This window comes from Uranotaenia lowii, chromosome 3 (assembly GCF_029784155.1).
Source record: "Uranotaenia lowii strain MFRU-FL chromosome 3, ASM2978415v1, whole genome shotgun sequence".
Taxonomy (NCBI): domain Eukaryota; kingdom Metazoa; phylum Arthropoda; class Insecta; order Diptera; family Culicidae; genus Uranotaenia; species Uranotaenia lowii.
The window spans coordinates 173,787,873-173,800,638 of NC_073693.1; the positions used below are offsets into that span (position 1 = coordinate 173,787,873).

Sequence of the window (12,766 nt, forward strand, 5' to 3'; positions counted from 1 at the left end):
CATCTTAAGCTAGTTTTTTTAAGTTTTTTATTTATATATAATATCGGAAAAATCGAGCATCACGCGTTTGTAAACATTGAAATTTCATTCATCCAAACATTTATTCTTATGATTTCAGCTTGTAGAATTTTTGGTAGTATTATTTAACCCCCAAATGTATGCAGCATCCTTATTTTCAGAAAAAAAAATTAAAATTAGTTTTTACAGACCAATAAATTACTGTAATTGATGTTTTCATGCGTAATGATCTTCAAGGCATCGCAAATATATTAAAAACTATATATTTTCATACGTGTTCAAAGATTTTTCACTAAAATCAAAGTTTGTTGAAACTTACCCCATTTTCTTAGGAGGATGAAAATCGTATGTTTTAAGAAAATTAAAAATAACTAAAGAAACCAATAATTTTTCTAACTACGCCAATTTGAAGCCATTGAAATTGAAAATTGTCGCATGTTGCCCCAGAGCCATTCCTATTCTCTTCATAAAATAGGTATCAGAATTCAGAATATATCTAATTTTTGGATCACCCACATTGATCAGTCGATACACTCCCATACTAGGATCTAGATTTTCTGTTCACACGATATTTGAAAATTTAAACAGATGAGACATTCTGTAGTTTTAGTTTAAAGATTATAGCTTATTTAATAATTTATTTTTATTGTTATTAAATTTTTTTGTCATTTCCACCCAGAGAATAATTTTTTCAATATTTTTTCGTGATTGGACAGTTTTGGATTTTTGAAACACTATCTCGACTTGACAACTACATTCGGGTACTGATATCACAAGTCATTGAGGGCTTTGATGTGTTTGCCAAACTTTTGTTCGGGTTTCCGGGAACCTTTTGAAATACTATCACGCAATGGGTCAGGAATCGCTGGACGCTGCTGTTGCTTGCCCCGGTTGATGGCAGCTGACGTCGGGGGTGGTGGAGGTGGTGCTTTGTTGTGCATCATTTCTCGGGCAGCATCCATCATCGAAGGTTGGGGACAAGATTTGCTTAGGATGTACAGCTCCTGAGCACAGCGTTCGAGAAGTTTCTTATTTGGTTTCTGGAATCGTAAGAAAACTCATGAGCTGGAAAGGTCCAAGTCGTGCAATGTATCCTCAAACCTCATTTGTTCCACAAAGATCAACTGACAACTGATAGTTGGTCGACGGAACCAGACAGCGGATGGTCCAATCCCGGCTTCTTTGCTGGCACTCGTACGAGGGAATCTGAATGTGAAAAAGTGAACCGAGTTGAGCAAGTTTCAAGCGATGAAATGATGCAGAATCAAACGTACCAACTCGTCGTCCAGCTTGCTCTCGAGATTCCGGGAAGAGGACGATGATGATTTTTTGGTCAGTGCAGGGTGGAGCAGAACGACCAGAACGAAGGTGATTCCGGTAAGAAATCGAAAAGCTGGTCTGCTGCTGCTGGGTGTCATTTTCTGGATGAATGATTTTAACTATGTCAACTTACTATCCGGATGAACAAAAGATGCTGATAGTTCGATTTCCTCCAAGTTTCTAGTTGTGATGATTTCAACTTCTTTCGTAGTTACTGGAGTTGCTACGAGAATAGTCAAGAGCAAGCAAATAGCTGAGATGATGTGACGTGTGCTCCAACAATTAGCGATACCCATGACTGAATTTGAAAACTTAAAATACTAGTAAACTTAATATCACAAAAAGACACTCTTTATAGTATGAATGAAAAAAACTTAAATTTATTTGTTTCTTAGCTCAGAAAGTTTAAGACTTTTAATTAATGATCAATTTTTTTCCCAGAATTCTTGAAAAAACATTAAATGTGTACTAGACAAAGTTGTTCCATTCACAACAAGAATTTGCATACTTCTGAATTCAGATTAGAAGTTAGATTGAATAGAACCAAAAACAAATTTGTCCTGATGAAATTCCTGAAGAATTTTGTGAAACACCAGTATTTTTTGTTGTTTGTTGTTGAAAAATTGTTGAAAAATACCTTAAAATCCAATTCACGTTTAAGACTCCAGCAACCCCTTCTAATGGTCAGATCTATCTGAAATTTGGCATGTGACCTTCGGGTAAGCTAAGAATTAATTTTGACTTAAAGAGAGTTTACCATGTTTAAACCTTACACTGCTATTCGTTAAATTATTCAAAAATTTGAAAATTACTGTTATGGTAAATTAACCATAACTTCTTCAATTTTCAACCGATTTTGATAAATAACCACTTGAAATCCTCGTTTTTAATTGACATTTGAGGTCAATGGAAAATCAGATACCATCGAGTTGAAAACTTTCACTGAAACAAGTTTTTTTCTAAAAAATGTGTTTATACAATTCTTTCTATCATAAAGTCACTAATATCAACAATACTCTTGATCAAACATAAAAATGAAGTTCAGGTGATCAATAGCGAATTTATTCATCTTTAATATGCAAAAAAGAAAATTCACATTAATGTTACGCAGACTGAGATATTTGAATCTAAGTGCAAGAACTATTTTTATTTTTCCTAAATTTCATATTTGGAGCATAACTCAAAAACTGTTCTACTGAGATTTTTTTAAATTTAATTTTCGGGTTCAGCGCCCAATTTTACATTAAAAATATTGGTAGGTCAATAAAGTTCACGATTTTTTTTTTAAATTTTGTAAATTAGTATTTTTACTATAGTCCATATAAGATAAACTCATAAACGAATAATGCATGTAGTCTTTAAGTCAGTCACGAATAATAAAAATAATTTACATATAGTTTTTGCATAAGTTTAGGCGTTTCACGTAGAGCAGGCAGCCAGAGGCGATTTACATAATTTAATGTCGCCTTAAATTGTGCAACATATTAGGATTAATTTAATATCTTCCAAACCCAAGTAACATTTCAGGTTTTATAACCGGCTACAAGACCAAGTTTAAGTTTCATAAGAGGCCTGAGTGTCTCATAAATCAATCAGTGTTACTTGGAAAATGCTCTACTAACAACATAAATTGGCCACAAATAAAAGGTACTGAAGCTTTATAAGTCTTTATACTTTCATAAAGTATCTACCTAAAAATTGTTTTTTGAAGTTTCCTAAAAAATTGACCATCCCTCTGAGATATCTTGACTATCTGCTGTTTTCTTGTAGATCCAATCGGTGCGCAGTCGATGGGAAATAATTGCATATTGCAACAGTTGTTTGTACAAGTGATAAACTTCTTCCATCAGTGTGCAGTGTGATATCCTTCAAGTAATAAGCTGTACATACATACGTGTGGCGATGTCATTGGATAATGCATCGATATAAAAGTTTATTCACTTTTTCGTAGAAATGTTACTTCCATCACATTTGAGCTTAAAGTTGGGTTTTGAAGAAGACTGAAGAGAATTTTATAGACCGTAAACTGGGAGAACTTCACTTTTTTAATATATTTTCGAGTATTTTGGAAGGGGAAGATTTTCGCAACACTAAAAAGTTTCAAAATACTAACTGAGGTAAGCAGTATAAAGCATGATCATTGATAGCAGAATATTCAAACGACATTAGTGGCTATAACTTAATGTTTGTTATAAAACCAGATTTATGTTTCGAGGTAACTTTGATCACTATGGTTTGATATTATCTCAACATCTTCAGAATTATTGTTATTGTAGTTGAAATTTTCAACGTTTTCTTTCAAAAACAAATATAATTAAAAAAAAATGCACAATGTTGATGCAATGGGGCAAAACTTATAAACATTTCTAAATATTTTGTTTCCTCAAAAACAAATGAAATTCCCTAGGTTCTCCCACTATTCTTATGTTCTTTTTTAATTGAAACTTAACCATTTCATAGGGTTTTAGCCTTTTGTTCTATACAGGCTTTTTTAAAGATCCAAAAATTTTCATAGATTGACCGCAAAAATAACTCTAAAATTATACCTATATAAAGGAAAAAAGTTAGCCTTTCATATAAAACAACCCATTTGCTTCAAAATGCTAACATTTTATCAGGAGAGGTGTTTGTTCGTGAGTCTTCGATAAAACAGATATTTTGAAACTTTAAAACTACATTTTAAGTAATTTAAAAAAAATCTTTGACAATAAACCAAATTTAGCCTATTTGAAACTCAATTTATAGGTTTTCAAACGTAGAAAACAGTTTTCAGATATTTTAACTTCAGACTTAGTTAATGATCTGCAATTATCTGCAAAACATTCATGTTGATCAAAGTTACCCCGGATACTGTGATATTTTCACAACGGAAAGCTACCCTGGTGATCAAAGCTCCCCCTGTTTACGGTAACTATTTATATGTTTTATTTTTAAAAGTTCAAGTGTTAGTCTCTTTTTCTTGTTGATTTATTCGAAATTATGTTCTGATCAACAACGTTCAACAAGGGCCATAATTGAAATTATTACGAAGAATTTAATTCCCTCTTTACCTGTTGCTTTTCCATTTTTCAATTTAAATATAACCTCCTCGATTTCTCCGAACGCTGGTCCTTCTGCTATCACCCGTCTACAGAATTTCATAATCTTTAGATGTTGTTACTTAAAAAAAGGACATCACTTGAAAACGAACACACACATATATGATCTTCATGTTTCTTCGAAGAGATCAAGAAGATTTGAATGCTATCCTCTAAGCCACGGTCGGCGGCTACACTAGACACCGATAAGGCTGATAAATCTCTTCATATAATTTCTGTTTTAAACGGATTTCTATTCACATATTACTTAACTCAGCAGTAACATAATTTGCATTGTCTTTTGAAGGGTGTACATACACCAAGACAAATGACTCTTTATCCTTAGTTATTATCTTGGCTGACATTATGTTTTTGTTTATGTTTCGAATTTCTGATATAAGTAGATAACTATTTTTGTTAACAGCACTGCTAGACCTCTTGAATTGTTGGATATGCTCCAATTCGTTACTTGCCAAATATAGTTAGATGTTTCAATTTTTGTGGCTTTTAAATTTACTTCTTGCAATAAGGGTAATTCAATTCCCATGCTCGTTTATTCTGAATCTATAAATTTCCTTTTTTTCTTTCTTGCAACATCCTCTTATATTCAATTATGCTATTTTTAATATACTGGTTTCTAGTTTTATCTTGACTGACTTGCTAAGTTATGGTTAATTTTCTCACCGTTTTCCATAATTTCTCTGTTACCCTCAAATTTTTATGATCCAATTCCTTTTTCTTCATTTTCCTATTTTGGCATGTTTTTGCTTGTTCCTGTGTTTATCGCTTCCTTGTCCCTTGTATACTATCGTAATGTCCAACTCCATCAAAGTAGTTTTCAATATCCGTTTCTACTCTGAGATTTATATCGATTTCCACTGACGGAAACAACTTGGGATTATACATCTCGATTGGTCAACGGCTCCGTTCCTGCTCAGCTTTCATTAAGTGCCAAGTGGGGATAAAAATACTTCACAACCGTTTGATCTCTTACATCTCCGTTGTGTCCAGCGGCTAATTATTCACCTCGTATTATTTCGGAATATTCATCCATGTAGTACAACATATGGTCTACTATCATGGTCCTCAGATCTCTTACCATTTTTTATATTAATCGTTAAAAGTTGTCCACCTTTAAAATTTCTTTGAGGATTTTGATTTTTTTTAAAATGATTTCCAGGTGGATCTTGATTCGCGAGTAGGCCTTGGTCGAGTGCGCTGCTGTAATCTGGTAAACCGACGTATGCGCCAACATTACCGATTTGTGTTTTTTGCAGTTGAACGATAGAAGATACCAAACTCGATCTAATAACATAAAAATATGTTCAAAAATGTTAAAAAATACCAACATAACATAATGAAAACAAAATGACGTATGCGCCATTTCTACTCAATATGACGTAAGTTTAATAAAAATATGTTTGCAACGCTATGATTACGTCTCAAAGTAACAGTGAGTGTGGGGACCATAATAAAAGACTGTCTTTGTCTAATTCTTTAATTCTACGAATTAAAATTACTATTAAATTACTAGTGGCAGCTTTAGGACTAATATAAATGAGGGACAACATCTTTATACTTGTAAAATGATTATTAATTTCAAAAGGTGTCAATGGCTTTGCCTATTCACGAGAAGGTGGGTTTGGGTTCTTATTAAGTCCTTGTGTTTCATATTTTTGGCATAATGAATGACGCGTTTTAATGCGGACTTTCTTTTTGCAAGAAAAAAAAACAATAGGACTTGTTCTATCTAACCTGATGATAAGATATTATGTGAAAATATTGACAAGCTGGTTGAATTATCAGATTTTTGATTTAAATTCATAAGCTATACGATAATTATAGAGCAAGAATAATACAACCGATTTATTTCTTATTTATTTTATAATTGTTGACTAGAATGATATTATCAATATTCAGAATTCATCAATGTTATCGTTGACTTCAAGATCTTCCCAATACTGTTGTTTGTCTCCCGGCATCAAAGGACAGAGTTTCTTAATAATATGTTCCTTTCTAGACTTTTCAATACCTCCACGCTATTGAATAGGAGAGTTGATTGAAGACTGAATGTTGGCTTTTGTACTTCCTTCAACAGCGATTGAGTAAATAGTTTAACCTTCCGGAATTCTCCTCCAAAACGTGTCTTGTAACTGAAATCGAAACATCCTCGCGTAAATCGGACCTGTTTCCCATCGCACGGTTTCGGGCGAGGTTTCAGTTTGCTCAGAACAGATTGTTTCAACTGAATAAATGTGCCCTTTATATCACATTGCTGGAAGAAAATGGAAAAAATATAGTTTTTAAGAAATCAACTTGAACATATTTGAAAGCAGAAGAAATGACGTTGTGGTGATATAGAAATTATATTGATGCGGTTTGTTGATATTTGAAGCATAGCCGAAATATAGCTGCCACGAAGCTAAGTAACCTACTCGTTACTTATAAAACTTGATTTTTCTCTTTTATGAGATGAATATAAGTAACCTTTCATTAAATAAATTGTAGTATCCTTCTCAAATACTGCCAGGGGCAGATGAGGTAAGATGACAATGTGTAACTATTTTCGGTAATATATTCATATAATCCAAATAGCTTAATTCTATTTAGGGGATTAGTGGGGCATCGAACAATCATAAAACTGATTTACAATGGATTGTGGAATTAAGCCAGCCGGAGTATCTAGGCCAATTTGGAATCTTGTGAATGATACTTGGGTACCGTTTTAGAATTCTTAATGCGTTCCTAACAGAAGGGAGTAAGATGAGCAAAACCTGTCACAAGTCAGTGTTTACGGGCCTCTTGGTAGTGTTGCTTTTATTGTTGATGAGTTAACCATGAACAATATTTGAATGTGCGATCGAGACTTCCCGTACCGACTCGGGTCGAAAGACCCATCATGATTGTTTATTGTTTATTTGTTATAATATCATCTGACATATTTAGGTGTCTTAATGATCTACTTAATATTATTTGTACACCACATGATACTTTTCCTAATTTCTCAGTTGGTCACTTAAGTCAGATTCAATACGGCGTTTGAAAGTTGAAATGGAAACATTGAAGTCGAAGACAGCATTATAACGTAGAAAGCATATTTTTGCGGAACGGAGAGGGTCGTTACTGCCATATCGCGTGCTTTTAGGTTCCAGGGAGAGCAAGTTTCTATTACGTAGGGTTCTTTCTGGAGCATAAATATTACAGCGAGATAGTAACCAGGAGCAGTCAATTTCGTTCCGAAGAATCTTTGCCACAAACAGCAATTGACCGATGGCACGACGATCCGACAGCGTATGAAGTCCAAGCAGGGCACAACGATGAGCGTATGGCGGTAGGTTTAAAGGATTCTCCCAAGGTAGTTCACGAAGAGCATAACGAACGAACCGACGTTGAATTGCTTCAAAACGCGCTGTCCATGAAGCTTCAAAAGGCCACCATACTAGGTTCGCAGATTCCAATGTTGATCGCACCAGGCAACAATACAGAGCTCGCAAGCAGAGAGGATCAAACTCAAACGTATAATAAATCCAAGCATTCGGTTAGCTTTCTCGAGTACCACAGAGTAATGCCGCTTAAAAGTCATTTGACTGTCCAACAAAACGCCAAGATCCTTTATCTCCTCAACACGATGCAACTGCTCACCCAGAATATCGTAATTATTAATAAATGGATTTTTCCTACGCCCAAACGTGATAATACAGCACTTCGTAACGCTCAAAACTAGTAAATTATTGACGCACCAGTTTCAAACTGTGTCCAAGAAGCGTTGTAATTCATAACAGTCAGATTTACTGTTTATGACTAAAAATATTTTTAAGTCGTCCGCGTACAGGAGAACTCCACATCCAATGAGCAACAAGTTGATATCATTACAAAACAGCGTAAACAATAAAGGACCCAAATTGCTGCCTTGGGGTACCCCAGACTTTGGAATGAAGTCAGAAGATTCAGCTGAACCAATTTTCACAGCCAATCGACGATCTCTTAGGTAGCTTCTGATCCACGCACACAATCGTTCGGAAAATCCCAATCGATGCAATTTTTTCAGAAGAATATCGTGGTTTACAGAATAAAATGCCGCGGAAATGTCGGTATATATCGCGTCGATTTGTTTGCCGGCATCCATGTTTGATATGCAAAAGGATGTAAAACCATCAGGTTTGAAGTTACAGAGCGTTTAGGAAAAAATCCATGCTGGTTCTCAGAGATCCAGTTCCGGCAAGCCGAAAACATGAGATCGTTGACAATCCTCTCAAATACTTTCGAGCAGGCAGCTAGCGATGTGACACCACGGTAGTTAAGAACATCTTTTTGGTCACCTTTTTTGTACACTGGGCTCATTAACGATTTTTTCCAGATGGTGGGAAATTTTTGCTGTTCTAGAGACTGAGTGAAAATGCTTGTCAGAGGTTTCACCAGTAAAGAGCAACACTTTTTCAGTACGCACGCCGGTATGCCATCCTGTCCGGCTGTCGTGGAGTTTTTCAGATTAATTATTGCCTCTAACACCATTTCCTCGCTTACAGCAAAAACATCCAGATCCAGCACATCGATGGGTAATCGTGTTATTGCGGCGTTCAATTGACTAGCGATTGGCGATTTGACTGAAAAAACACTGGCGAAGTGCGTCGCAAAAAGGTCGCATTTTTCGTCAACTGACTGGTGGGTTTAACTACATACATAAAACTACACGCAAAATAATTTTCACTTAAAACATAAGTGACATCTGTATTCCATTCTCGCCATACGTAATTTCATTTAAATTTTAAGTGACCGGTCAAGTGAATTACACTATGACGTTCGAATGAAATTTATCTGGATTTCTAAGTAAGTTTCTAGTTAATTATTTCTCGCGTTTTTAAATAAAAGAACATTTATAGAACACCACTTCGATTTCAAATACTTACATTACGCTTTCGCCATAAATTTATTGATTGGAAAATTCCATCGTAATCCCAAGGTAGATCGGTTACTGCGGATAATGCGACTTCTAAATCTTCCCTGCTGCAAACCAGAAAATCTGTTCAGTTCAATCCACAAGCTTAAACATGATAACTCCTTTAAATAACTTTTTCTTACATTACGTTTAACACAAACTACCGCCAAAATCGCCTAGTAAAGAATTGGGAAAATCCAAATCCAGCATAAGCTTTAAACACTGCTCTTTAGAATTTGCCATTTTGAACTCTGAAAATAAACACAATTACAACCCGACATTCACTTGAAATTCAAGTGATGGGGAAGTGAATATTTTTTCTCACTTCAAATTCAAGTGACGACTGAAGTGAATGTGGATGAATTTACTTGAAATTTAAGTGACTGCCAAGTAAATGTATATGTCGCACTTGAATGGAAGAAAATCACTGGATCCTTGTTTTTAAGTGAAAAATCATGTGTATTTTATGAAAAAATTTGGGTTCAGTGTAACATAGGTGGGGACAACTAAAAACTTTAATGTTTGTTTCTTTCTATAGATACAGTCAGAGATGCCAATGTGCCTAATTTTTGTGAATGTGATGAAAAATGGGTAGTATGGAACTGGATTAGGTACCATTGCCGAAGTGAAAAAGTGGAAATGTGGCTGAATCAAAGCAATCGAAAGATTTCCTTGAATTCTTATTTTAAAAAATGGATTCTTATTTAAAAGATGGAATTAAAGGGAATCTTTCGGTTGCTTGATTCAGTAGAATTATTCAACCAAGTAGGCTCACAACGCAAATTAGAGTGAAAATGAGGAGCGATACGAAAAAAAAAGGTCATTACTTTGAGCAAAATTTCTGTTACATTGCCGTAGCCTGATTTTTATTTTACCAGTTCTCTGTTTTTTGGAAAAAAAAAATGTTGGCAACCCTGCTGACAGTTGTTTATGATCGATTGTGACTAAAGACACTATAATTTCATTTGCTCCGCGCGAATGACAGGTCGATTGGCTCCCGTCATTCTCTTTGCCAGACTATATGAAATAATAGTGTCTATAATTGTGACGTACGGCGACGCGCCGTCGCGGTGGCGAACATTCAACGAACCAAAGAAACGATAGCAACGCAGAATGTTTGTTTTTGACTTTTCCAAGTTTTCGAAATGAAGTCGTGTTATGTGTGCGGAATAAGTTTTTACGCGATTAAAAAAAAAGAAAGATTTCATGTTTCCGAAAAATGAAACAGTTCGTGGCGAATGGAAAACTTTTTTTTGGATTGGAGGAAGGTTTCGAGCTAATTTTAATAATCAAAGTGAAAATATTACTTCAGCCGGCTACCATGGGATTTTCTTTCGCTCCTTTAGTGTAGAATCGCCGCGATCGTAAACTTTTTTCATAGTTCGCCAATTGCTAGTCGGGTTAAGAAAAGATATGACCTGTTAAAAATGATGAAAATAGGGAAGAATTGAAGTGATTGATTAGTGTATCCGTTTTCAAGCTCCAACGTGTAATCCAGAAGCTTTGTTAGATTTGCTTTAAGGTGCAGACAAATTTCAGCAAATTAAGTTTTACTAAATTAATTTATTCAAACTATTTTCCGGAAAAACGAAGTTGAGAATGTGCGAGAATATTAGTTTTGAGTGAATTTCCCGGTTTAGTCATACATGGAAGCTTTTCGCGGGGTGCCGTTCAAAGTTCAGCGTTTCCCCAACGCAGCTCCCAGGTCGGCGTTCGTTTTGTTCCATGGTTGTGAAAAATATGCGAAATTAAATGCAAATTCTGAATAATGAAGAATGGGAACGTGAGTGAAAATCATTTAGTGCGTTTTGGCATAATTTACTAAATGTTTTCGAAAAAGAGAGATGTGCCTTGCCACAAGCTCTGTAGTGAATGTTTGAATTAGTGAAAGATAGTTAGTCCTAGCTTCGGCAGGACATAAGAATTCTGTGTGAAGAAAGTGATGGTGATTATGGCGGTATATAATGATATATGGTGATTAGAAGCTGTGCTTCAAAATTGGTAGAAATTATGGAATCCAATGCTAAGTGAATTTCTCGGTTTTAAATATGGCGTTCTATACAAAAATTTGATGATAATTTATTTCTACTACCGAAAAAACTGTTGCTGGCAATGCTAGATTCTGTGATTGCTGCGATCTTTTTTTGAAAGTTTAAAAACGGACGCATTGCTGTGCTGCAGGCAATTAATGAAATGGAGATGTAAAAGTGTCCGGTATTTGCAGATAGTTATCATCATCCGGAGTTATCACAGCTAAGTCATATTCAACATTTTTTTTATTTTGTGTGTTTTATATGTTTAATAATTGTATAATAATTTGTACCATAAACATTCCTTCTAGCACTATTGCAAATTTCCATTCAAAAATTTGGTTCTGAATAGAATTACATTTACTTCTGCTTAACTTCTAACGTTTTTTTTTTCAAGTGAATCCAAAATCATTAAAACTTAAGAATGTGTTTTCAGAAACTGAATGTATATCATTCTTTCTTTTGTCTTTTTTGTTGTAGATATATTTCCGTGTTTTTTTTTACATTTTTGAAGAAATTATCGCAAGTTACAAGAGTATCGTATCTAATTTAAAGTCATCAAAACCTTTCGAGTTTCTAATGGATCCCGAAAGGTTTTGTTTTTCTAATGTTTTCTTTGTTGTTTTTAATTTGCAAGAGCGAGTAAAGGCGCTATATCCTTGGTCAATGACCAGAAATGATCATACACAGAAATCCAAAAACAGATCAACAAAAAAAAAGATCAAGCTTAGAATTTTATTTTTTACATCTAATTTTCAAAATGCTTCTATTTCTAGGTTTTGTAATTTCTGTGGACAAAATAAATCATTTCCACCCACTGAAGAATAGTCCTAGCGATTGGTGAAGTAACTTGACATTAAGTTTGGATTCTTCATCAAGAAGCATTTTTCTTAGCATGCTTCCAACGATGCTGCCCATTTGAAACGTATGGTACTGGTGGTCCACGTTTCTTCCTGTTCCTGTGTTCCGGATGTCTCTGCGTTCTCTGCTCCATGGTAGGCCCAACCATTTTATGTTTTTGATTATTTTAATGTGTTTTATGTTAAAATAATTAAAAACATGAACAAAGACAAGAAGAATAATAAGTCACTTTTATTATTCTTTGGGACTCAGACATAAGTTCTGGCTATGGAAGTACGATTAGTGATTAGTGAGGAGTCGATTGTTCCCGACATTTCGTTCCTACGGATTACGAGAATTATTTTGAAGACGCTCGTTTATCCTAGTTAAAAACTGGTAAGTATACAATAGATTGAATGAAATTTGAAAGGAATGGCTTAGTTAAATCGATTCCTTTTTTTAGCTGTATCGTCGGTGAAAAGTGCTACGACAGAAGAAAATCCGAAAGTTACATTGGCGAAGGAAGAAATCAGTGACGTTAATTT

General features: G+C 34.7%; 1 protein-coding gene across 1 annotated transcript; it reads right to left on the reverse strand.

The window, feature by feature from the left end:
• Positions 1 to 681: 681 nt before the first annotated feature.
• LOC129754848 (uncharacterized) lies at positions 682 to 1,494 on the reverse strand. The gene is made up of 3 exons (XM_055751080.1): positions 1,293 to 1,494; positions 1,120 to 1,224; positions 682 to 1,058 (listed from the first exon to the last, which is right to left on the reverse strand). Exons 1-3 carry the CDS (start codon positions 1,434 to 1,436, stop codon positions 789 to 791), a joined length of 519 nt encoding a protein of 172 aa, XP_055607055.1. The 5' UTR covers positions 1,437 to 1,494; the 3' UTR covers positions 682 to 788.
• Between the last annotated feature and the right edge of the window lie 11,272 nt (positions 1,495 to 12,766).